This window comes from Aythya ferina, assembly GCF_964211825.1.
Source record: "Aythya ferina genome assembly, chromosome: 9".
NCBI lineage: Eukaryota > Metazoa > Chordata > Aves > Anseriformes > Anatidae > Aythya > Aythya ferina.
The window spans coordinates 14,038,474-14,063,791 of record NC_140305.1 but is presented as its reverse complement, the minus strand read 5'-3'; the positions used below and the strand labels follow the sequence as shown (position 1 = coordinate 14,063,791).

The 25,318-nt window shown below is 54.4% G+C and overlaps 1 protein-coding gene and 1 long non-coding RNA gene across 4 annotated transcripts; both read left to right on the top strand.

Annotated features, from left to right (window-relative positions):
• The first annotated feature begins 1,070 nt into the window (after positions 1-1,070).
• On the top strand, positions 1,071-3,733 carry LOC311441611. Its single transcript, XR_014696096.1, has 2 exons — positions 1,071-1,307; positions 2,382-3,733. It is a non-coding gene; the product is annotated as an uncharacterized lncRNA (long non-coding RNA).
• A 2,140-nt stretch (positions 3,734-5,873) lies between these two features.
• TRPM2 (transient receptor potential cation channel subfamily M member 2) lies at positions 5,874-24,832 on the top strand. Of its 3 annotated transcripts, XM_084529960.1 has the most exons (33): positions 5,874-6,056; positions 7,482-7,708; positions 8,071-8,156; positions 8,653-8,821; positions 9,289-9,469; positions 9,858-10,024; positions 10,473-10,653; positions 11,044-11,105; positions 11,386-11,586; positions 11,977-12,079; positions 12,302-12,423; positions 13,187-13,537; positions 13,976-14,113; positions 14,793-14,922; positions 15,212-15,357; positions 15,708-15,820; positions 16,279-16,492; positions 17,066-17,184; positions 17,527-17,659; positions 17,802-17,973; positions 18,329-18,512; positions 18,800-18,981; positions 19,109-19,241; positions 19,484-19,571; positions 20,419-20,506; positions 20,826-20,977; positions 21,734-21,810; positions 21,910-22,011; positions 22,347-22,433; positions 22,584-22,689; positions 22,947-23,048; positions 23,164-23,280; positions 23,586-24,832. In XM_084529960.1, the coding sequence occupies exons 2-33, from the start codon at positions 7,514-7,516 to the stop codon at positions 23,709-23,711; spliced, it is 4,527 nt and encodes a 1,508-aa protein (XP_084386086.1). In that variant the 5' UTR covers positions 5,874-6,056; positions 7,482-7,513; the 3' UTR covers positions 23,712-24,832. The 3 variants fall into 3 exon arrangements, with proteins under 3 accessions (XP_084386086.1, XP_084386088.1, XP_084386087.1); XM_084529962.1 differs by lacking the exons at positions 5,874-6,056; positions 7,482-7,708; positions 8,071-8,156; ... (11 more) ...; positions 15,212-15,357; positions 15,708-15,820 and adding an exon at positions 16,830-16,884 and having other exon boundaries at positions 16,414-16,492; XM_084529961.1 differs by lacking the exons at positions 5,874-6,056; positions 7,482-7,708; positions 8,071-8,156; ... (12 more) ...; positions 15,708-15,820; positions 16,279-16,492 and adding an exon at positions 16,857-16,947.
• Positions 24,833-25,318: the final 486 nt, after the last annotated feature.

The following is a 25,318-nucleotide window of genomic DNA, read 5'->3' as shown; positions in this document are numbered from 1 at the left end:
TCAGGGAAGGACTGCATCGCTGTGAGCCAGGCAGGGTGTATTACGAAGACTGCCAGCCATGGTGCTTATCCCAGCCCCGGGAGAGGATTTGTTCCCCTGAGAGCTACAGCCTGCAGACCCTTGAGCTCCGCGTGGATGCCAAGAAGACACCAGATGGCTGCAACCCCACAACTTCACAGGGCCCTGGAGTCTGGAGGGCAGGCCTGGGCCGCATCCTGCCGGGGCCCTCCAGCTCCGCCTGCTCTTGGCCTTGTCCAGGGCAAGCTGGTGGGCCAGCCAGAGCCCCTGGGGAAGAACTGTATCCTGTGAAACACACTTTACATTTTCCTTGAAGCTACCTGGCATAAAATACACCCTCAAAGGCTTTTCCAGACAAGTTGCTTTGCTCATGTTGTGAGAAACAATGACAGAGGAAGGTGGAAAATAAATGGGATGCTAGGTAGACAGGGGGAAGAGACAAAGATGGAATTATTGTTCTGATGTGTTTGCATGGGTAGAGCTGCGTGATTACAAGGGCTCAGTAACTGCACCCTGACTCCACTAGAAACGTGAGGCTTGGGAATGGGTATCCAGCCATTTAAAAAAATAAAAAAAGGTGGTGGTGGGGGGGGCACTAACTTTTTGGGGAACACAATCTGTTGGTTATAAACCTTCATAAAGTTAAAAGATGAAAAATCTATTTAAATGTTTCACATGGATAACCAAAAACAATAAAGTGATAACAAGCACTGTACTAAAGATTTTGAGAGCCTTTTTCAAGCAAAGCAAGTCAGAAGTTACTACTAGTATTACAGTATTTAAGTGAATACAATTCCTGTGATCTGTATTTCTGGGCACCACAGTACAACAAGGATGTAAAACTGTTGGAGAGTGACCAGAGGGCTACAAAGATGGTGAAGGGACTAGAGGGGAAGACGTACGAGGAGTGGCTGAGGGCACTGGGGCTGTTCAGCCTGGAAAAGAGGAGGCTGAGGTGGGATGCTGGGCACTGGGCAGGCCTGAGAAGAACCTTCCAGACTTCAAGATGGCGAAACTCGAAGTCCTGCCCCTGGGGAGGAGCAACCAGAGGCACCATGATATGCTGGGGGCGCTATTTTGGGCACAGCTCTGCAGGGACGGGAATGGGCCGGCAGTGCTCCTCGGAGCTCAGCTGGAGATGAGTTGGGCCAGGAATGTGAAGAAGGAAGGCTTCTGCAGCTACATTGGTCAGAAAAGGAAGATTCAAGGAGGCATTACCCTGTCAGATCCCCCCATCCTGATAAAGAAAACAAGCAGAACTAGTGACAACCAACCTGGAGAAGGCTGAGGTACTCAACATTTATTTTATTTATTTTTTATTATTATTATTATTATTATTATTATTATTATTATTATTATTATTATTATTATTTAGTTTTCCCTGAGGAAAGAGTAATGACTCTTCCGTGTGCAGCATTAGGAAGAGGGCTGCCAGCAGGCCAAGGTGATCATTCCCCTCTGCTCAGAAGTGGTGAGGCCACATCTGGGGGACTGGGTCTGGTGCTGGGCACCCCATACTGGGCCATACAGGAGAGAGTCCAGTAAATGGCAGTGAAGCTAGTGGAAAGATGAGCATCTGTCCTCTGGGGAGAGCTGGAGAGAGCTGTGACTGCTCATTGTGGAGAAGGCCTGTGGGGATCTGGCTGAAGGATATCAATATGTGAAGAGAAGGTGCAAAGGAGATGGAGCCAGGCTCTTCTCAGTGGTGCCCAGTGTCCACATGGCTGCAGGTGGCCCTGCTTGAGCATGGGGGTTGGAGCAGGTGACCTGCAGAGGTGCCTTCCAACCCCGACCCCAGTGTGTGTCCGGTGGTTTTGCAGGGACCTGAACCAAAGCGCGGCCATTCAGCCAGGCCCGAGCACCGGAGCAGCTGTGAAGGAGGCTGCCAGGAGGATGCCAGACAGACAGATCAGAAGCTATTACCAGAACACACGTCTATATTTGTTGTAGATATTAAGAGTATAACACTAATGAAAATTTGCAGCACATAGAAGCAGTAGAAAACAATAACAGATAATAATGATCAGTTAACCTGGTGTCCCAGCAAAGCTTCAACCTGTTTATGGAGGGGAAACAACAACCAAAAAATCTTCAACTAATAGAAAGAGAGGAGCACATGTACCATGGGAAGCTTCTCAGAGAAAGAAGCTCCATTTTGGATAAAAATAAGGCCCTTTTTATGTCATAGAGACATAAGAGGGCATAAGACAGCACCACTTCAGGTAACCACCAGATGCTATTAATTTCTGTCTTCTTCCTGAGGCAGCTAATAGGTGATGATATTTCTGATTTTCTTTTCTTTAAAGGAAACTTTGTCTGTCATGCTGATTCCTACTTTATCAAACCAATTTCCTCTTTCCCAGAGTATTTTTCACCTCCCCAGCCGATGAATGGTTCGTCAGTTTCTCATTGTGTCCTCGCCAATGGTATCCTCAGGATATCCACAATGTACATGGGTCCGGCTGCACGTCAAGGACATCCCTGGCTCCCATGCCAAGTTCCCAGGCCAAAAGCTGAGCTCCCAGCCTGGCCCCCAGCCCAGCAGACATTGCTCCTGTCAGAGTTGAGCAGCAATTTCTTGTCAGCATTTTCTCATGGCAGTCTAGGTCACCTCTGTAACGCCATCAGGGGTGCCCGAAGAACCCTGTGATGTCTCCAGAGAGTCACTGTCACCCCATGACCTCAGATATGGTGGGCTGCCATAAATGCCCTGAGTGTCCCGCCTTCACTGAGTCTTGCCAGTGGCCACATGAAGTGTCCTGTCTTGTTGGCAGCACACAAGACATCAAGCTTCTGCCAGTGGCACTTGAAGGCAGCACTGAAGACGAGGACCATAAGTGCCCTGAGTGTCCTGCTGGCATCAAGGTCCTGCTGGTGGCACATGAAACGTCTGGGTGCCCAGAGCCAGAGCAACTCCTCCTGCAGGGCGGACAAGCAGCTGTGCGCCAGGGCAGCCATGAGCAGCATGACCCAGTCACCCCAGCCGCTCTTGGCAGCACATGAGATGCTGAAGGTGCTTCTGGTGGCATGTGAGATGTCGAGGTCGTGCTGTTGGCACATGATTTGTTGAGGCCCTGCTCACGAGGGAGGCACTGAGTGCAGCCAGTGGCACCCAAGCGCTGTGCTGAGGACCAGGAGCTGCCAACCACTGGCATCAGGGGCAGCCTCCCATGGGGCAGACAAGTGGCTCTGTGTTGGGATGCCTGTGGGCAGCATGAGCCCCAGGCACTGCCAGCAGTGGCCACCAGAGAGGAGACGTGCCCCATCTACCTGGTCCCACTGGCCAAAACAGCCGCCTGGCCCCCTGCGGGCACAGCTACTGCTCAGCTGCCACTGGTGCTGGGCCACTGCCAGGGCCGAGTGCACGCACAGCCAGAGGCCCATTGCTGCCATCCTGCACCCAAAACCACATTACCCTGAGGACACCCCGTCCCTCCAGCCACAGGGAAGGCACCAGCACGATGCGGGGCCGGGGCTGCAGCTTCCTCGGCAGCAGCAGCAGAGAAATGGAAATGAGATGGGTGCAGCCAGCTCTGGTCCCAGTGGGACACCGACCCAAAGGACACCTTGTGGCTGCGCAGAAGCCAGGGGCTGGCGACCATGTGTACCACTGCGCCAGTCCTGCCCCTGAGCAGCATGGCCAGGCCTTGCCTGGGGACGGGCTGGTGGTGGCAGCCACAATTATTACATGATTAAATGTTTGCTGTTCCCATTACAAAGCCTCTGTCTGCAGTTATTCATGCGGCAAATGGGGGGTCTAACACAACCTGCTCTAGCTGCACATCCACCACACAGATTGTTTTGTTGGAGGGCTGGGACGTGGGCATCTTTGTGCTTCTGAGCATCAGAGGACGAGGAAGGAGAGGGGGGTGTTGTCTTCCAGAAACCTTCCTTCACCCCTGCTGGAGCTTTCTTGCTGTTGATGAGCTTCACAGTTTTACCATGCCAGCCTTACCTGCTACTGCTGCATCCAAAAGTCTGCTGCAATGAAACGGCCAAGCCGATTGCTACAAGCACAATCCCCGGCACCTCAGTGCTTACGGCAGCCAGAGCAACCACTTCTTCCTTGGCTGGCTTGGCCCCTGTGCCACACTCTGCCCATTTGGTGCCTGAAGCACAGCCCCCAGGGCTCTCAGTGCACAAAGAGCATGGAAACATGTCAGATAAAGTGAGAGCTGCCATTAAAGCAAAGACACAACACAAACAACATTTCCAGCACTGTGCTTTATTGTTAACGCGATGACATGCATCATTTCCAGATCATTTCGGCTGGGACAAGAAAGAACCCCTCTGGTCCCTCGGTGTGTTGCCAGCGCTGTTTTGCCCCGAAACGCACGACGGCGTAGCCAGGCGGTTGTGATCCACCGCCACTCCTGCAGACAAGCGTAGTCAGGGCAGTGCCAGGCAGGCCTCTCCAAAGGCAGGGAGCCACGTCTGGGAGCAAGCACCCTGGCAGCCAGGCAGAAACATCCTTGGCAGGGCTTGAGGTGCCTCAGCTCTCCTGCAATGCCGGTGTCTTGGTGCCCTGCGCCTCCAGCCAGGAGCATAAGCTGGTTCTCCAGGTTGGGAGCAGGAGGCTGCCAGGTCCTGGAGCCTTTTGGCTCCAGGAGAACAAATCTGGCTCCAAGAGAACAAATGTGCAGGGACCTACAGCCATCCCGTGTGCAGGGCGGCAGGCAGGGCAATCAAGGGAAACAGATTTCACTGCTTGGCCGGTGCACTTTCATTTAATAAATCAACCTCTTCCCTCCTTTTGCATCTCTTTTTAAGTTGTGCTTTATTCAAACACAAACAACAGCTACCTACTCCTACAGCTTCTCAGTCCCAAAGGAACATTTTTGAGGAGGAGCATGGGACTACAAGTGTGGGGGAGAAGAGTTTGTTCCTCTCTGACAGAAAAAGCCCCCTGGTCCACAAGCATGAATCTGGCTGAATTTTGCCTCTACATTTTAGAGGTGCAACATCTTTGCAAGAGGCAAAAGTTTAATTCCTGCAAACTCCCTCATGCTCCTCTCTTGTTTATCCTGTTAGAATTGGAGTCTAACTCGACAGGCTTTTTCTCTTCAGTCTTGCTGGGTTTTAGCTGGGCTCTTACTAGGAGCAGCGGGAACCGCCTGTGTGCTGGCTCCATGAGGGTCCCACTGGGCCACAGTGGTTTTGGCATGTGCAAAAATGAAATAAAAGCCACGGTCTCGAGAGAGCCAGCTATCTGAGAGCGGATGAGCATTCCCATTACTGTGTAATTAATGCGCACTTCTGGCTTCAGTTCTTTTGGCAGTGCAGAGTTAATTACAACTGAACTGTAAAACATTGCACATGGATTTTATTTACTGCTTTATTGATGGCATCTGTTCTCCCAGCGAAATCTCAGCTGTCTGCTCTTGTTCAAGGAAACCAGAAAAACTCATTGCAGAGGGCCCATGCTAATTTACATGCTCTGGCTAGAAAGGGAGCTATAGGATGTGGTCAAAACACCATATTTTCATTTGGAGTCCGTGTGTTCGCTTAATGCATTGCCCCAGCATCCCAGCAACACGAAGGGGTGCACACGGCTTCAGCCCCCAGCCCTTAAGGATGTGCCTGGCCTTGATAACTGGCAACACCTCCTGGCCCCAACCCATGATCTGCTGGTCCCCTGCCCGTGCCATTGCCCGGAGGCAGCCGGTGTGCCGTGTAAGGCAGGCAGTGTCGGGGTGCTGTGTGCTTCCAGGCTGCAGTGGCCATGGCGGCTGCGATCAAGGCAAGCGTGACTCAGCCTCTCGAGCAAACGCGGGGCTTGTCTTAGTGCTGCAGCTTCTCGGCAGGGCGCAGGGACTGACTGCTTCTGCAGTCTGATTTGCTGGGAGGCTGCCAGCCGCCCTACCAACCTCCTCCTCCTCTCTGCGGGCAGCTTGCAGGCAGCTCTGCCCTGTTCCCTGCTCATCGCCCGCTTCCCGAGCGACGAGATGACTTGCCAGAGGAGGACAGGAGGCTGACTTCCCCATGGCAGGGATGCAGCAGAGGAGCTGGTGATGCAGACAGAGGATGCTGCGGGGAAGGTACAGTCGCAACCGTGGCGGGGAGCAGGGGAGGCGGAGAAGCAAGGGCTGCAGGCAGCTTTCAGCACCTGACTTTGCATCCCTGTCCCTGAATGGGCACCCTGCTGACCACCCCCATGGCAAGGGGCCCCATGCTGCCTGCAATGGGTACAGCATCCCCTCCTGCAGTGCTTGTTGAGGTGGGAGAAGGCACCTTGTGCTCTGCCCTAGCCCCTGAACCCCCTTAAGGACAGGTATTCTGGGTGCCATTCAGTCCTGGGGTGCCCAGCGGGACAGCCCTGCCTGCCTGTGCTTACTGGCTTCTCGTGGGCATACGCTGCACCCCCAGCAGCCTGCCACCCTGTGAGGCCAGAACGGAGAATTCAGGACATGCCTGACATTATTTCAAGGACTCGTTAACAATTAGACCTACCATCGGTTGTGTTGGTGCAGAAAGCTGGCCCACCAAAACCTGGATCCCAAGGTCAATGGGGCTGCGTGCGCCCCAGGGGGAGCCCAGGAGCAAGCTGGTATTCGAGAGAAATGGGCAAAAAGGCATTTTCTGGCTGCTCCCTGCCTGCAGCTGAGCATGGGGGAAGGAGACATGAGTGAAATGCAGTGGCAGCCCTCGTTTTGCTCCACCATTCCTTCCACACAGTCAGAAGTCCTCCCAGCCCTTATCATGTTGGTTGTGATGAAGGGTTTGACTGGCAGAAAGGCAGCCAAAATCCTCCTTATAAACACAGGCCTGTTGACCCTAGAGCTTTGCCACCTGAATACCTGAGTGCTGTGCACATTACCTGCCCACAGCCCCCCAGAGCAGACACCATTCCCCTTTAGGCTCCAGAGACACACGGGAGCTTTTCCATCCTTGCTCCAGCAGTTTTTGGGGAACTCAGCCATTCAAGAGCTCAGAAGTGGAGGTTGGGAAGTCTCAGGAGCTGATCTGTGGCTGCAGCAGGCAAAAGTTTGTTGCCTGGCTTTCTTGGAGTCACGAAGGCACGCGTGATGGCAGTTGGCAACTTTTAACCCAAATCCCCCTTCACCCACAAGGCAGAGTGTGGGGACTTTGTTGCACCCCCTCTGAAATAAGAGGCTGGGCACTGTGACCAGCAGGGTCCCAGCTGGAGCTGACCATCTTTCCTGCAAACCCCAATTTTCCAGGCATGGCTGCACTGAAGCTGTTCAGACAAGAGACCTGGTTTCTGCTCACCCTGCTGCCAGGAACACCCCAGGGACTGCCAGGTGGCAGAGCAGGAGCCGTGCTGGTGGCAGGACACGGGGGTCAGGCTGCAGAGTCTGTCTCAATGTGACTCACCCTGTGGGTTTTTACAGAAATCACCTCTCTGCTCTTGCTCAGACCCCCTCCCTGCCCAGGGAATGGCAAACAGGGTGACCCACTGCTCTTAACCCACACGTATCCTTTTTCTTTTTTGCTGCACCCAGCCTAGGAGTGGGAGGGAGGAGGCTAGGCAGCCATGGCTGTGCATGGCCGGCACAGCAAGGTGCTCCCCTCCGAGCTGAACAAGGTGTGCCCTGAGAGAGAAGACAGTTCCTCCGTGCGCCCCATGAAGATGAGTGACTTCGAGGTGGTCCCCAACCTGCAGCAGAGCAGCAGCAGCATCTCACGGAGCAGACGGAAGGCACATTTTCCCTCTGGGAACAACGAGAAGGCAAGTTCAGCAGCTGCTGGAAGAGGTGGGAGTTGGCCACATGTGGTAGAAGAGCGTTACTGGGTTATCCTGGGACACATCAGTGGGGGAATCTCAGGGTAGGGGTGGATGTCAATAAGAGATCACTTGAGTTTTGGGGATAGGACAGAAAGAAACAAATGTCTGAGATACATCTGCATGTCCAGCATCTGAATCTCCTCTCCTTGGAGTACACCTGGCTTAGTCCTTGCAGAGAATGATGGAGCTTTCTTCCTTCACAGCAAAAAAAGCCCCTAGATATGCCAGAAGCACCACTGTATCTGGTCCCTGGGGTAACTTCTGGCCCTTTCCAGAAACACTGACCTCTTGCTGCTCTTCCTCAGGAAAATCTCATCTCATGGATTCCTGAAAACATCCGGAAGAAAGAGTGTGTGCACTTCGTGGAAAGTTCCCAGACATCAGATTCTGGGTAAGTCAGTCCCTCCTTCCCCTCTCCTGCCAGGGGAGCAAAAGGGACATTTGGTGACAATTGTACAGCACCAGAAAATCCTACCTTTCTGCCAAGGGAACTGGTATCCAGGGAATTCACAAATTCCTTTTGATGTGTTTCTTTATCCTGCTGTGTATCACTGCATGGCTGATACCTAGTTTCCCAGTGAGTAACCTTTCTGATGCTTTCCCAGGCAGTCATTTCTTTCCATATTTCATCCAGAGCAACTCTAATATTTCTGTCATAAACCTCTATAGATGGAAGTACCAATCTTTGCTAAGTTTTCCCCTAGAAAAAGCCCTTGTTTATTCACAAGTTCTGAGCTGGAAGACAGGTTGGGAGGGCGGTGCTGGTGCCTGTGGTGTTCCTAATCAAAATGCAAACACCTCATGCCTAGATGTGGCAGGTAGGCCACCTGGGCTTTGTTTTTTGGGGTTAGCTTGTTTTCTACAAAGTTGTTGGTGTTCCCTCTCAGGAGGACTGTGTGTGAGTGCGGCTACCTCAGGGAACAGCACCTGGAAGATGCTGTCAAAACTCCCCTCTTCCTGGGGAAGGAATGGGACCCCAGAAGGCACATCCAGGAAATGCCAACAGATGCCTTTGGGGACATCCACTTTGCAGGCCTGGGACAGAAGATGGGAAAGGTGATCTGTTTTTCCCCTCTGTTGTGCACTGGGAGTCAGAGTTCAAATCTTGCCGTAGCAGATGAAATGCAAGTACTTCCCTCCTGAACGAGAGGTTAGGGAAGCATAGAAGTGCCCCAAGGGCAACACTGAGAGAGACAGGTGGATGAGACAACATCCCTCCTCTCTACCCACCCTTGTACCTTTTCTGAAACCATAAGACTGGTCTTCATGCTATGAGGCCCATGCTTCAAGGCATTGCTGTTGCCTGTCCTTATCCTTAGGCAAGTCTTGGGGATTCACATTTCCAGGGAAGTGACTGGGAACAGGGTTACGCACCAAGAACTGGGGCAGCAGCAACAGAACTCCTCTGGGAAATGACGTGGGAAGCCCCTGGTTCTTTGCTGGGATGTGAGAAATCATGGTGGAGGTACCCCTTCCCCCAGCCCTGTTCTTTTTACCCAGAACACATGTATGCTCTTTTGCAGTACGTGCGTGTCTCCTCTGATACTCCTCCACGGGTCATCTACCACCTCATGACACAGCACTGGGGCCTTGATGCACCCAACCTGCTCATCTCGGTTACCGGTGGAGCCAAAAACTTCATCATGAAGCCAAGGCTAAAGAACATCTTCCGGCAAGGGCTAGTCAAAGTGGCCCAGACCACTGGTAAGAGATGCAGAGTTTTTTTCCTGAGACTGCAGCAGGAGAGGGACCTGCCATCGAGCGATGCCAGGCCCAGTGAGTTTGGCTGCTGTGGAGACACTGAGCTGGCCTGGAAGGCCTGTTAGGGCCCTGTCTGAGCTACCACCCAACAGGGATGGACTGTTGTTGCTCAGCTGCTGCAAACAGACTTATAGGGAGTGAGACTGAGAGATGCGGCACTGCGCAGAAGGTATCTCCTGTGCTGCCAGGTCTTGATGAAGTGGGCAGAGAGAACATCTCCTAGGGGATAGAGCCTCTCTGAGGGCCGAGTGCTCCTGCAGCCATATAGCGAGGTGCTAGGAGGTTGCCATGACAGAGCCTCTCCCTTTCCAAGTCCCTCTCTGACCCCCAGGGGCCTGGATCATCACAGGGGGGTCCCATGCTGGTGTGATGAAACAGGTGGGAGAGGCAGTGCGAGACTTCATCCTCAACTGCAGCTACAAGGAGGCCGAGATTGTCACCATTGGCATAGCCACCTGGGGGACTGTGTACAACCGGGACAGCCTCATCTGCCCCATGGTGAGCCAGGCAGAGTTGGGAATGCATTTGCTTTGCTTACACCTGGGCTGCTGGGGAAGTTCTACCCAAGGACCATTATGGGAATGGGTGCTTCAAGAGGTGGCCGTGGCTGGTAGCTCAGGTAAAAACCCAGCCAGAACAAGAGTGATGGTTTCAGGGTGATGTTTTCAGAGAAGTCCCTCTGCCCTACCCAGTGTCTTGCATAGGAGCTGTGCTTCTCCTGGGAGGACCCTTGTGGGAGTGTGGGAGCAGCCTGGGAGGGCAGGTGAAGCAGAGACAGAAGAGCATGAGGCAAGACTGCTGTGAGGACTGCAGAGATGGCAGGAGTGACTTCAGCCTGTCTGCCCCTGCATGCTCTCCAGCTCACACAGCGGTTGCTTTGGGCATCTGGTGTGCCTCCTCAGCCCCGTCAGGCTTTGCCCAGAGCCTCTCCTTCTGCATCTTGCAGGGTGGCTTTCCAGCTGAGTACGTCCTGGATGAGGAGAACCAAGGAAGCCTCTCGTGCCTGGACAGCAACCACTCCCACTTCATCCTAGTGGACGATGGGACCCATGGGAGGTACGGAGTGGAAATCCCCCTGAGGACCCGGCTGGAGAAGTTCATTTCGGAGCAGACCAAGGTGAAAGGAGGTAACAGCAACACAAGGAAGCCTGAGGCAGGGGAGGACAAAAGGCTTGATGGGTCATCCGTTGGTAAGCAGTGCCCATCCTGGCCTCAGGGGAGAGAGGAGGCCTTGGCTTCCCTGTAGGATCCAGACAAGGGCTTGAGAACATGCCTATGATAAATGCAGAACATGGTTCCTGCCAGGTACCTCAGTGACATGAATCAAGGGGCCTTTTTCTGCCTCAGGCCAACCTTTCCCAGCAGCATGACTGCCAGGAGATTGTTTCTCCTCTCCCCTGAAGCCTGGCAGTGCTCCAACCTTGCATTTTACACCCCACAGCTCAGTGGGGACCCAGCTCAGCTGCTTGGAGGGGCTGCCCCACAGGATGGTGACCCCAGGCTCTGCTTCCCTGCAGGCGTTGCCATCAAGATCCCCATTGTTTGTGTGGTGCTGGAAGGAGGCCCTGGGACACTTGATGTAAGGAACTGCCCCTGCCCTCTCCCAGAAGAGCTGAGAGGGGGTAGTGGTGGGATAAGCAGGATTGGGAAAGCCTGTTAAGTTGGTGGCCAGGGTCAAGGGCAGCAGGTCTGCTCCTTGCCTGGGGTGCTGCTCTCCCAGCATTGGTGGGAACATGGTTGTCACAGGTGAAATGCAGCAGAATAGGGATGCTGCGCTGTATCAGTGGAAGGATTCAGGATCAGTGGGGGTTTGGTGGCCTCCGCATGATATTAGGACCAGTCTCCCTGCTTGGTTGCAGACCATCTACAATGCCATCACCAATGGGACACCCTGTGTGGTTGTAGAAGGGTCTGGGCGTGTGGCAGATGTCATTGCGCAGGTGGCCAACCTGCCTGTGCCCAAGATAACCATCGCCTTGATCCGGAAGAAGCTCAGTGTGCTTTTCCACGACACCTATGAGCTCTTCACCGAGGGCAAGCTGGTGGAGTGGACCAAGAAGGTGAGCCTGTTGCAGGCAGGCAGCTCCTTTCTCTGAGCATGTGGAGATGAAAGGGGTCCCCAGGCATGCTTTCCTGTGAGCAGCAAGGCTCCCAGTGGGAAGTTTAAGGCTCAGGTCCTACTGAACATCCATCTACTCCCAGCCATACTCAGCATTGTCCTGGTGGACACCCCAGGGCTCAGGCTCTGCCCCTCCACTGCTCACTTTGGGCAGAGAAGGACCGTGTGGCACCAACCCCAACTGGGCTGGGAGACAGCAGAGGGGACCTGCAGGAGACCCAGAGGGAGCAAGGGAGCAAGCTCCAAGCAGGGCAGGGGTTCACAGGGGGCTGCTGGAAGTAGCAGGGAGGAGATGTTGCTGCTGACTGCCTGCCCATGGCTTTCCTTGTAGATCCAAGACATAGTGCGGAGCCAGCATCTCCTGACCATTTTCAGAGAGGGCAAATATGGCCAGCAGGATGTGGATGTGGCCATCCTCCAGGCCCTGTTCAAAGGTGAGGGGAAGGTAGCTGCTTGGGGGCATGGGAGAGGTGAATAGGATGGGGGTCACAAGTTGCCTCCTGCAGCTGCTTGGCTTGTGGAGTCACCAGAGGGCTCCTCAAAACATGTGATGATGAACTGATCAGGAGGATATTTCTCCCAAAGAACCAAGTCTCCAAGTGGGCTGTCAAGGGGATAAATGACCCTCTGTTCTAATGCATGCACTTTACATGCAGCATCCCAAAACCAAGATCACTTTGGTCGTGAGAACTGGGACCACCAGCTGAAGTTAGCTGTGGCCTGGAACAGGGTAGACATTGCTCGGAGTGAGATCTTCACAGATGACCACGAGTGGAAGGTAAGGTAGTACCTGTGCTGTTTGTCTGCTTCGTGGCTGCCATTGGAGGCAGAGCTGGGGAGCTGGGGGGAGATCGAGGGCAAGGGTTAGGACATTTCTCCCCATTCCTGACCATGCACAAACCTGCCTGGACCGTACTGTAAGACTGTTTGGTCAGGCTTAGTTTGTCAGCTTGAGGGCAGTTCATGTTGAGAGCACTTTTCACCTCTGCTTTGCCTAGGGAGGGTTTTTGAGGGCATTTATCTTGGGCCCTAAGCTTCCATTACATTGTCAGGGGCTCTTAATCCGTCTTGTCCTTCCAAAATGCAGAGGCGGGCACAACCTGCAATTCACTGCTTTTAAAGGTCCTATTTGCCCTATAATTTTTTACAAAGGATGTTGGTATTTCATTTAGCAGCACTGGGATCCTTCAGCTGAGCGCTTGTGCTCAGGGTGGGGGGAACAAGCTGTCGAGGCCCTGCTTGTTTGTATGGTGCATCCTCATGAGCTGGTGAAAGAGGGTCTGTTGTGGCTCTACCCCATACCCCCACCAAGCAGCCAAGGAAGCACAGGGCTTCACTGCCAGGGGAGAAAGCATACTGACCTACAAGTGTGTCTCCGGGGTTGTCCTGCAAATCCCAGTGCCTCCTTTCCCCTTTCCCTCCCAGATGCTATGTCAATCCCAGAAACTCCTTGAGTGCTTTCAGATAAAATCTTCCCCCCACCTGATCAAGGCCTTTCTCTGAGGCCATGGTTTCTCTCACTTCTGCCTCTGGTCTGCCAGCCTACAGATCTCCACCCTGTGATGGCAGCTGCCCTGATCTCAAACAAGCCAGAGTTTGTGAAGCTGTTCCTGGAACAGGGAGTACGTCTCAAGGAGTTTGTCACCTGGGACACCCTCATTTACCTCTACAACAACATGGCATCGTCCTGCCTGTTCCACAGTAAGCTTCAGAAGGTCCTGCTGGAGGAGACAGAGAACACATCTGGCTCCAAAATGCCAAGAATCCAACTGCACCATGTCTCCCAGGTGCTGCGGGAGCTCCTGGGCCACTCCACACAGCCACTCTACCCCAAGCCCAAGCACGTTGAGCGGCCCCGGCTCTCCATCCCTGTCCCGCACATCAAGCTGAATGTACGCATCTCCAGGTTACGTGGTGGTGGGGTTGCGTTCGAGAGGGGGACGCTGACTCAAGAAACAGTTCTGCAAGTTGCAGCTGGATCACTGTCCCTTTGCCCACTCAAGAGTCCCACTTAAAATCCCTTAAAGCCCTTCCTACACGCGCAGCACCATGTGGCTGTGACTCCGTTGGGCAGGACCCAGCAGGGTGGAGGTCAGAGAGGCTCCTCATGTGCTAGACAGGCTGGCCATATCCCCACACAGTTCTGGCCCTAGAAAAAGTGGCATTTCCTGGATGATTACAGCCCTGTCCACCCTTCTGTCTGCAGAAAAGGCCTTCTATGGCTGGTGGAGGCAGGCACGTGGGTTCAGGGAGGGCTTCGTGTTGAGGGGCTGTCTGCTCTCTGCAGTCTCTTGGCAGGTGAACACGTCTGACCGTTGCGTCCCTCCCAGGTCCATGGGTCAAGCCTCCGGTCCCTCTACAAGCGCTCTTCTGGCCGAGTCACCTTCAGCATGGACCCAGTCCGTGACCTGCTCATTTGGGCTGTGGTCCAGAACCGCCAGGAACTGGCAGAAATCATCTGGACCCAGGTATCGCAGCCCAAACCTGTCAGTCCCAACTGTAGGGCTCAGATGGAGCCAAGACTCCCAAGCCCAAAAGGCAAGGTTACACCTGATGGGATTCGGGCAAGTAGGTGTCACAGGTCCATGGCAGCGCCCAAGCCACAGCCATATGGGAGCCATCCAACAAGCCTGTGGCAGCCCTCCTAGCCAGTGGACACTCAGTGTTCACTTGATGACATTTGATGATGTTCTGGGCCAGAAGTGTGCTCTTAGCAAAGGCTAAGATAGGGTTCAGCACACTGCAAGGGGGACCCAAGAGCATGGAGCTGGGGGTAGAGAAGGCTTCCAGCATCTCTGTGCAAGAGGTGTTGTAGCTGGCTGCCAGATGGAAAAACATGAGCATGCCACAGTTGTGGAACATGTCTTCCTCAAAGCCGTGGAGTCACAAACATCCCATCACCCATGGCTTCCTATTACAAGAGCAGGAATGTCCCCAGATTCCCCGTGGCAGTTAGTTATCTGCTGCCCCTGCAACTAGAGGGAAAGACAGCTCAGCCCTTGTTGTAGCAAGTTGTCCTTTCTGAGCAGTACTCAGGTTGGGGCATTCCTTTTCCCTCCTGTGGGAACCCCAAAGGACTTGTCAGGTCTGCCATGGACTTGTAGGAGTCTCAGAGTCCCACACCCTCTCTGGCCTCTTCTGCTCCAGAGCCAGGACTGCATGGCAGCTGCTCTGGCCTGCAGCAAAATCCTAAAGGAGCTCGCCAAGGAGGAGGAAGACACTGACACCACTGATGAAATGCTGGCCCTGGCTGAGCAGTATGAGAACAAGGCGATTGGTGAGTGGGAAGGGGACAACCAGAACGACTCTCATATCCCGTTGTGCTGGCTAGCTTGGCTCACGTTGTGTCTAAGGGGTGGTAGGTGGGGTGGATGGTGCCAAACAGGGCTGTGCTTGTTGTGGTTGGGGTCATGGTGCCATGAGGGCTGTGCCCTGAGTGGTGGCAGGAGTGCAGAGGGAGGCCATGGGGAAATGCCCAGATCCTGCTGTGAAATACTCCTTGGTGCTCCCCCTGCTGAGCACCGAAGCTGGCCCCAGAGTTCAGCCTTGCTTCCCTGGTCCCCCAGGTGTGTTCACAGACTGCTATCGCAAGGATGAAGAGAGGGCCCAGAAGCTCCTCATCCGTGTCTCCGAGGCCTGGGGGAAGACAACCTGTCTGCAGTTGGCACTGGAGGCCAAAAACATGAATTTTGTGGCCCACGGAGGTGTCCAAGTGGGTTCCCAGTGGTGATGCTTGGGGGTGGTGGTGGAATAGGTGAGGGGGGAGTAAGCAGCATGTCCCCTGCCCCCGATTCAGGGTGCCTTGTTTGCAGAGGTATGGCTCAGATGGAGGGACTGTGCCCTCCAGTTGGTGGCTGAGCACCCTGCCTCCCCCAGCGGCCTGTGCCAGGGTCTTTGGTGGGCCTGCCCGTCTCCTCCCTGCTCCCGGGGAAATCGATCGTCCCTGATCCTCCTGGGGGACAGGCCTGGGCTCTGTCCATTGGGTGGGATAGATGAAAGTCTCAAGATTTGGCCAGAAGGTAGAGGCGGCTCCTGTAACCACTGCTCCTCTTCTCCTCACAGGCCTTTCTGACAAAAGTCTGGTGGGGGAAGCTGTGCATTGACAATGGGCTTTGGCGGGTGATTGCGTGCATGCTCTTCTTCCCACTTCTCTACACCAGCCTCATCACCTTCAGGTACATCGTGCAGCTGAGAGTATGCATGCGTGGAGGCAGGATTCTCCTTCAGCCTCATCCTTCAACTGGCTTGCCCTCTGGCCCTGTGCCGCACAGGACAGGAGCCTTTCCTTCATGCAACCACCCAACATGTGCCCAAGAGCACCCTTAGCACACCCGTGTGCCAGAGCCTTCAGCCTCACCTTGCAATGCCTGCAGGTCCCCTTGGGGTGGCTGCAGTGATCCCAGGGACCAGCTGGGAGGGTCTGACTGTTGTGCACAGGCTGGGAGAAGCTGTTGTGACATCTCCCTGGGCAGCACATGGTTTGGAGAGCTGATCCACCAGCAAGGCCCCTTGCTAGCTCTAGCTGGCAAGCACTATTATCCACACGGCCTGGTCAGAGCAGCGCCCCTCACCTGCATTGCTAGCGGGCAAACCTCAGGCAGCTGAGCCATGCTTTTGTCCTTGCTCCCCCCAGGGAGAAGAAGCTGCAGCCCATGAACTGCCTGACACGTTTCCGGGCCTTCTTCACAGCACCTGTGGTCATCTTCCACATGAACATTCTCTCTTACTTTACCTTCCTCCTGCTCTTCGCCTACGTCCTGATGGTTGACTTCCAGCCGTTACCATCCTGGTGGGAGTACCTCATCTACTTCTGGCTCTTCTCCTTGGTGTGCGAGGAGACGCGCCAGGTATGGGGCGGGCAGAGCAGAGGTTGGGAGGAGGTGAGATGGTCCAGGCTGCCAGAGGCACCCTTCTGGGTGCTCCTGAAAGGTCCCGTCTAGCTTGTGTTCCCGTGCTGCCTCTTACATCACCATCCATTTGGAGAGGTCCTGGCAGAAGGAACTGCCAGATCGCCCTGTCTCTGTCTCACTAGCTACCTCTGGCCTGGCCCTTGGTACTCGCAGAAAGGCACACTGGTTTGAGTCAAAAACATCAGGAGATGGAGGGACTACTTCCTTCCTTGGGCATTTATTCCCAGAACTATTTCCACACTTTGTTTCACTATTTTTTTTTCCTTTCTTTCAGTTTTTGCTTCATCTCTGTGCCTTTCCTCAACAGACTAAAGAGCCCCCTGTCTCAGGTATCTCTCCCCATGCTCCTCCATGCCCATGTAGAATACCCTGTAGATTCAGGTTAACTTCAGGTAAGCAAGGAAGTCCGGTGATGGCTAGCAGATCTGTGCCACCCATCCCTTTTACATGGCAGCTGAGTATCTTACAAGATCTTCACTGACATACTAACCCCTCTTCTCTTCCCAACAGCTGTTGTATGACCCAGATGGGCTTGGGGTTCTGAAAATGGCTTCCCTTTACTTCAAGGACTTCTGGAATAAGTTGGATGTTTGTGCCATCGTGGTTTTTATCACTGGGCTGACTTGCAGGTGAGATGTAGAGCCATTTACCTTGCAGTGCATGGGCTCAAGTCACAACTGTAGTCTGCAACTGGCCCTAAACTAGTCTGAGAATTGTGCACTTTTTTTTTTTTAATTGCAGTTTCTTCTTCAAAAGACCAGTGAAGATTTTTGTAATCATGTGATTAATTCCAACCAATTTACTTCTGTTTTCAACTGTTTTTAGGAGAGATGTTTTTCATGCTGCAACTCTCAACCAGCAATCTAGGGAAGATCACTGCAATAGCAGAAATGTAATGCTGTGAGATCAGAAAAAAAAACAACACACTGGTATCACTGAGCTGTTTCCTTTCCTCTCTTCTGTGCACTCAGGCTCATTCCATCAACTTTATATCCCGGACGCATCATACTGTCATTGGCTTTTATTATTTTCTGCCTGCGTCTGATGCATATTTTCACAGTCAGTAGAACGCTGGGGCCCAAGATCATCATTGTGAAGCGCATGGTGAGAACACCTCTCCACCCTGTCAGGCCTGGCTTCCAGCTAGAGCAGCTGGAGACCTGCAGGGCACGTGCCACCCACGTTGTGCTGTCCTGGAGGGTCGTTTGCTCCAGGATGCAATTTTGCTTCATCCATGTCTTTGCAGATGAAGGATGTCTTCTTCTTCCTCTTCCTGCTAGCAGTGTGGGTGGTGTCCTTTGGAGTTGCCAAGCAGGCCATCCTGATCCACAATGAGGAGCGTGTGGAGTGGCTTTTCCGTGGTGTAGTCTACCACTCCTACCTGACCATCTTTGGACAGATTCCTTCCTACATCGATGGTAAGGGACAGCAGCCTGTAAAATTGTGTGGCACATGCAGGATGGCTTTGTTACAAGGCTGAGGGGTGCCAAGCTCATGCAACAGTCTGCTAGCCCATGGAAGCCCTGCACAGGACTCCTCTTCAAGCCACAGCCATGGCAGGGGGGTTGGAACTAGATAATCTTTAAGGTCCTCTGCAACCCAAGCCATTCTATGATGCACAATGAGCTTGGAAACACTCAGTATGCACCAGTTGCTCAAATCTCTGCCATACTCTAATCCACCTTGATGCTGGCAGTTGTCAGGGAGTACAACATGCTCCTTGCGACACTGCGAGGTTTGGCTGTGGTGGAGTAGTGCCGTGCTCTCTTGCAGGGGTGAACTTCAACATTGATCAGTGCAGCCCCAATGGGACTGACCCCTACAAGCCCAAGTGCCCAGAGACCAATGAGGACAACAAGAAACCCATCTTCCCAGAGTGGCTGACGGTCATCTTACTGTGCCTGTACCTGCTCTTCACCAACATCCTCCTCCTTAACCTCCTCATCGCCATGTTCAAGTGAGTCTGACCTGGATCTGTGGTCCTGACAGTGAATCAAGCTGGCTTTATTGCAGGCTTGGCCAGGGCCAGGGCACTATGTGCTGAGAAAGTGTGAGGAGAGGCCTTGTGTGAACACAGACCAGACCTCAGGGATGCTTTTGTGGGGAAGGGGGGGGTTATAGACATGGTAGAAGCAGAGGTTGTAGGCCGGGTCTGTTCAGAGAGACAAGTAGAAGCCAGGGCACCACATGGCTGAGGCATGCCTCCTTGCCCTCATTTCACAGCCAACTGTGTTCTGTCCCCAGCTACACGTTCCAGCAGGTCCAGGCACACACAGACCAGATCTGGAAGTTCCAGAGGCACGACCTGATTGAGGAATACCACGGCCGCCCACCCGCACCTCCGCCGTTCATCCTCCTCAACCACCTGCAGCTCCTGGTCCGGCGAGTCCTGCTGTGCAGGCCAGCCACGCGCCACAAGCAGCTCAGTGAGGAACAGCTCCCTTCCCTTCCTTTGCTCCCTCCCCGGGGCACGAGGTTTGGCGTCTGTGTTGTGGTATTGGAGCTTGGGATGCCTCGGGATATGAGAGCATTGCCATCCCCTTCCCCTGGCAGAAGAGAAGCTGGAGAAGAATGAAGAAGCTGCCCTGCTCTCCTGGGAGATGTACCTGAAGGAGAACTACCTGCAGCACCAGCAGTGCCAGGAGAAGCAGAACACAGAGCAGAAAATCAAAGACATTGCACAGAGGTACTGACACTGCTGAGACAGGGACATCCCATCCTCGACTGTCCTGGGCAGGAGGGAATTGGGATTGGTGCTCTGGGACCTCAGGGAGCTGTTGCTACACTCCTTGCTGTGTATGCAGGCAATGGGAGAGTGCTCATAGGAATCTGTCCTGTGGAGGTGGCTGCACCCACATGGAGTGGGCTGCTGAGCACCTACAGCAGGCACTAGTCCTAAGGGGTTTTTTCTCTGCACTGTCCCTCCAGAGTTGATGTGCTGGCAGAGCTGCTGGACTTGGATCGGGTGAAGAGGACAGGTCTGGTGGAGCAGAGATTGATCGCTCTAGAAGACCAGGTGAGGCAAAAACTGAACAACTGCCTTGGAAAGCCTCCCTTGGTAGGGTTTTCCAAGGGGGTGAGTCAACTGAACCACAGCATAAGAGAAAGTTCCTCTGAGTCAATCCCCTTTTGAAACAGCTTGAGTTTTCTTGCCAAAGCAATAGCTTCAAAGAGGAACAGGCATAAAGGAAATACATGCCTTTCTGTTCTGTTTGTCTCCAAAATTAAAAGGATGAAAATGGGCTGATGGGAGGTTGTGGGATGAGCCCCTGCACTGGTCATCCAGCTTCCTCATTGGCTTGAGAGAGCCCTACAGGCCCTCTGTCAATGGGGGGCTCTCAGCCTCCTCCCTGTGAAGCTGTTCCACACCACGCATATGCACTGCCAGACCAGGGGTTGGGCTGCACACCAGCACCCCTCCAACTTGGCTCAAGCCCAGGGCTGAGCTTAAGTGGGCTCTTGAGCCCATGGGTGTGGGTGCAGAGCTCGAGAGGAGGCTAGTCAGGGCTGCTGGGGCCTGTTAGTTCTCTTAGGGCCAGAAGCATCTTCTTTTTCCATTGACCCAAAATCAGGAAAGATTTTGCAACTCTATTTTTTCTTTTTTTTTTTCTATTTTTTTTTTTTAATCTCCATCTAATTTGCAGAGAGGGAAACAAGATGGTGTATTGGGAACTGGGGGACTCTGATTAGGTGCTGCATGTATGACTCCTATGTATTTTGGGGGAGAAAAAATATAAGTGCAGCAGAGTCCCACCACTCTCCTGGGTGGTTTCTAAAGGAAAGAGGAGTGGGTGGCACTGGGAGGACAATGCCCACACGCTGCGGCCATGCAGAAGGGGCTGACCCTCTCCTGTCCCATGCAGGTTCATCAGAGTGCCAAAGCCTTGAGGTGGATTATGCAGGCCCTGCAGGGCAGTGGCTTCACTTCAGAGGAGGACATGCCACCCTTGGGTAAATACAGCTGGCTGCACCGCAGCAGCACTGGGGAAATTCCAGGGCCTGCCCTGGGGCCAGTCCCAGCCTCCAGGCTGGAGCCCTCCCTGGAGCCCATGACTGAAGCTTTTCATGCAGCATGGCACAGAGGAGGCTCCTGTCCCTCCTCATCTTGCCTGAAGGGATGCCGAGGGGCCAGACCCACTGGGAGCATCAGCAGATCTTGTCCTGTACAGACTCGGCCACCCTCCTGGCTGAGCCACAGCCCTCAGCACCAGTCCTGCTGAGGCTCAGCACCCTGCTCTGCAGGGTCTCACCATCTCTGTCTACCTTGCAGCCTCCAGCAGAACCTCAGACGTGAAGGAGCTGGACCTGGAGGAGAAACCTGAAGAGAAGCAGCCCCCATACCATGTGCTTAGTCGAAACCTCATCTACCCAGGGTCTCACACCATCCGCTTCCCCGTGCCAGATGAGAAGGTGCCCTGGGAGGTAAGAGCTGTGGCCAGAGAGCAGTGCAAGAGGAGGGGACCGTGGGCTGCTCCCATGGGTGGAGGAGGACAGGAGGTAGGAAGGGGAACAGAACTATCATTTCAACCCAGAGAGAGAAGAATTAAGCTTGGGAGCTGCTATACTCTGTCAGGATTCAGCACCCCAGGGCTGGGTGTCTCCTTGGCGGAGGGTCTAACCATGGCTGGAGATGCTTCCCTGGGAAAATGCTGTGGCTGTGCTCAGTAAAACAAGACTGGGTCTCACTTGGGGATGTCCAGAGGTTTTTGAGATGGGAAGGCCCATCTGGGCTGTCCCCTCTCCAGGGTCCCACAGGGCAGCCATACTGGGCATGACAGCTCCAGTGAGATTCTGTGTCTGGGTGAACAGCTCCTCTAAGGCCCTCTGAGGGACAAGAAGAGGGAAGTGAATGTTGTTCCTGCTGGGATTGTGGTAGGGTTTCCTGGGGTGCTTGGATGGGAGACAGAAGGAGCAGACACTTGCCCCCTCGCTTTCTGAATCAGGAATGTAGGTCAGGGACAGGATCTAGTGCTGGCTTCCATGAGGGCACAAGTGAGGTCCCAAGCCTCCAACCAAGACACAGAGCTCAGCCCCAGAGCCCTTCCTGCCTGGGCGAGTGATACCATGAGCTAGGTGGAGGAAAGAACTGTGAGAGAAAATGTTCCCAGGGCTCCCAGTCCTTGCCGGCCACCAGAGCAGGGATGCAAGTGGGGTCTGACACGGCCACATGCTCTGCAGGTGGACTTCCAGCTGTATGACCCTCCTGCCTACTCAGCCGACCACAAGGACACAGCTGTGCAGGACCCATTCAACCTGTGAGTGTCCCCGGGGGGCTCCCTCCATATCCAGCCCTTCGTCTCTGCCCTGTTCCCCCACATGGCAGCCCTCACTGTCGAACTGCTTCCTGCCCCCAGCTCCTTAGAGTCTCTCCTGAAGATAAACTACAATGCCATGGATGGGCTGATTGACCGGCAGAGCTTCCATGGCCTCTACGCCGTGCAGGATGGACTGCCACTGTGAGTGCACCCACTGTGGGGTAGATGGGTGGGGTGGGAGCAGTGGGGATAGGCACCTCTGAAAAGCACCACCCACACCAGAAGCTGCTGTCACGGCTGTGTGAGCCAGGAGGGCTTCAATCCTTTTGGCAGCTAAGAGTGGGGCATGGAAATGGCACGCATAGCCCCTGGGGTGTGTCTTCCTCTGGGTTATACTCCCCCCAAAACAAATAAACAATCAAAACCAGCACCCCAGAACACACAAAATGCAATGGTGGGGAATTTGGGAATAGGGTCTAGGGCTTTGGCCAGCTCCATGGTGTAAGCTTCCATGCCTGCTTGCTCTTTTCTGCCAGGAATCCCATGGGCAGGACAGGTCTGCGAGGCCGCGGGAGGCTGCACAGCTTTGGGCCCAACCATGCCCTGCACCCAGTTGTGACCCGGTGAGTGTCACGAATGGGGAAGGAAGCACGAAGCCCTCTCAGAGAGGCCAGGATGTCTGGCAAAACCCATTCAAAGCAGGAGCCTTCTGCATGCTGGGAAGGGGGGAGCTGGGTATGGCTTGCAGAATAACATGGACCTGTCTCTCACAGCTGGAGGAGGAACTTGGATGGGTCCATTATCAGGAAGAGCCTGAAGAAGATGCTGGAAGTGCTGGTGGCCCAGTACCCCCTGTCAGATGTCTGGGCTCTGCCTGGGGTAAGTGGAGGTGGCCTAGGAGGCTCTGAGGCAACCTGGTCCAGCCAAGTCCCAGGAGCTCTGCAGGCCCTGAAATGCCCTGTGCAAAAAGGAGAAACACAGATGGGTTTAGGAGCAAGAGGAGGGAGGCACCACTGCTGGTTGCCCCACTCCAGCAGAGCTTGTGGCAACTTCTGCGGTGGTGGCAACTGTGAGATGTGCTGAGCTGGTGGTGGCAAGGGAGGCTGGGCTGGGCTACAAAATCTGTTTTGGTGCAGGGGTCGCTGGAGCCAGGCGAGACACTGCCACTGAAACTCAAGTGGATCATGCGCCGGGAGTTCTGGCCCCAGTTCCAGAACCTGCTGAAGCAAGGCACCGAGGTATGAAGCACACGGAGGAGATATGGGGCAATGCCCCACAGCCTCTGGGGCCTCTCAGTGCCCTTGGAGCAGTGCTTATGGCTCTGCTAATGCAGCAATCCTTCACTGTGCACAGATACACAAAGGGTACCTTGATGACCCCCGCAACACAGACAATGCCTGGGTTGAGACTGTTGCTGTCAGCATACACTTTGACAGTCAGAACGATGTGCAGATGAAGCGGCTGAATTCGGTAAGAGCCTCTTGCCTCTGTGGCTCCGTGACCTGGCTCTCAGCAGGCATGGGGCAGGTGAGACCCCAGGCAAGGCAGACATCCCTCTGAATCCCTTTGGCTCCAGACCCAGATCTCACCATTATCAGGAGCAGGTTTCTCCAGCTGCAGGCAGTGGAGGAGGAGCACAGGGCTGCAGATGGGGTGGCAGCACAACAGGGACCCCAAAAACAGAGGGTGGGAGTCTGGGGGCGTGTTGCTGCTGAGCACAGCTGATGCTGCTCCTTACCCCCAACACACACGTGATGTCTCTCCTCCTCTTCCAGTTCCTCCAGGGCTGTGACCCAGAGCTGTGCATCCGCTGGCAGGTGCTGGACAGGAGGATGCCCCTGCACGCCAACCACAAGCTGCTCCTGTACAAGGTCTCGACCCTCCTTGGTGCCTACTACTGAATCCTCAAGCACAAGCTGACTCCTGCAGCCCCAGGCTGGGCCCTGCTGCTATGCCCCAGCTCATCTGTGAGGCCGTGGGAAGCTGCTGGAGCCTGGGCACAGTCACCACCACGGCTGAAATCCCACAGCCACCAGTTCATCCTTCTCTGTCCTTCAGAGAGGCTGTGTTCAGCCCCTGCTTGTCACTCACTGCTTCCACATCAGCCCCAGTGCCAGCCCAGGGCTCGGACCAGGCAGAACCATGAGGCTGTCCCTGCAAGGTGTTCCTTCTCTCAGCCCCTCCCTGCTGTCTGCTTTGCTGTGGGCACTGGGGACTTGCCTGCCCCCCTTCCTCTCCACATCCATCGGGCAGTCCTGCTCCCTGCTCACCCTCTGGGCTCCAGCAGCCCCATCAGCATCACTCCTGGAGAACTGCTGCAGGGAAGGCCTGGGGTCTTTTGCATCTGACTGTCCTGCAGGCTGCTACCATGACAGACGTCCTCCTGTCTCCACTTAGACACTGTCTTGAGCTGTGATCCAGCACTTCAGAAGGTGCCAGCAGCTTTTGGCTTATATACCCATGGCTTTATACTCCTGCACAGGTCCTCCCCTACAGCTCTTATGTGATCCTGTGTGTGTATGCTGAGCAACACATTGCAGCTGATCTTCCTCCCTCTGCGGGAGCCAAGGCAGCAGCTAAATGACACCTGCCTCCCCCGTCCCCTCGTGCACATGGGCAGCCAGGGCAGCTCGCTGCTCCGTGGCCTCGTGGGCAGGTAGGGAAGCGAGTGAGGACACTTGTACCCATCACAGACAGCTCTGGTCTTGAGAAGTCCTTCAGTCACCTTTGCTGTTGCCTGCCATAGGAAGGATGAGGCACAGCAGAGATGTTTCCCAGGGCCTCTTGATAGTCCACAACAGCCCAGGGAGGGTGGACTACAGCTGGCGCTGCTCAGGGAGGGATTCCAGCTGCCCTCCCCTCGCCCAGTGCACCAGACACCAGCCCACCAGCCAGAGCTGTCCTTCCCCACTGGTGGCCATCACAGCACAAGGGCAGTCTCACCAGTAAATGCACTGGGGCTGGGACAGGGGGTCGGAGTGGCAATTCAGTCAACCCTCAATAAACCATGTATTAAAGGCTGGTGGTTTGTCATGGGTGTTTAAACATGGGCTGTTCCCGGGGACCGTGCTGAGGAACACACTTCCAGGATGAGCCCGGTTTGAGCGTTCCCACCCCAAGTCTTACTGCACAAATCCAATTCACTCGCAGACTCGCCCACAACACTGGCCACACGGATGTCTTGTCATGTTTGGAATAAAAAAGAGGAGCTGTTGGGAGGCAAACTGTGTGCCGAGGCTGCAACACAGCCTGCTCAGTATCTGCTTGTGCTCTCCCCCCACCACTGAGAGCAGGAGAAGGGACTCATGGCTGAGCACCAAATAGTGGAGGGAAGAAGGTCCACCTGCCTCACCCCCAGCAGGACTGGGGGCACCTTTGGGATCCCCTCACTACTTCTGCCCCTTACAGGGATATTCAGTGGCTCCTCTCTAAGCTCCAGCTCCCACAGCCGGGCTTTAAAGCAAACTCTTCGCTTCCCTTAAAACACAAAGTCATCTCTAAATCCCTG

Coding starts and splice junctions, on each gene's coding strand:
- TRPM2 (XM_084529960.1), top strand. CDS start 7,514: ATGGCTGTGCATGGCCGGCACAGCAAGGTGCTCCCCTCCGAGCTGAAC. Junction 8,822..9,288: donor TGGGACAGAAGATGGGAAAG/GTGATCTGTTTT, acceptor GCTCTTTTGCAG/TACGTGCGTGTCTCCTCTGA. Junction 17,974..18,328: donor GATTCCTTCCTACATCGATG/GTAAGGGACAGC, acceptor GCTCTCTTGCAG/GGGTGAACTTCAACATTGAT.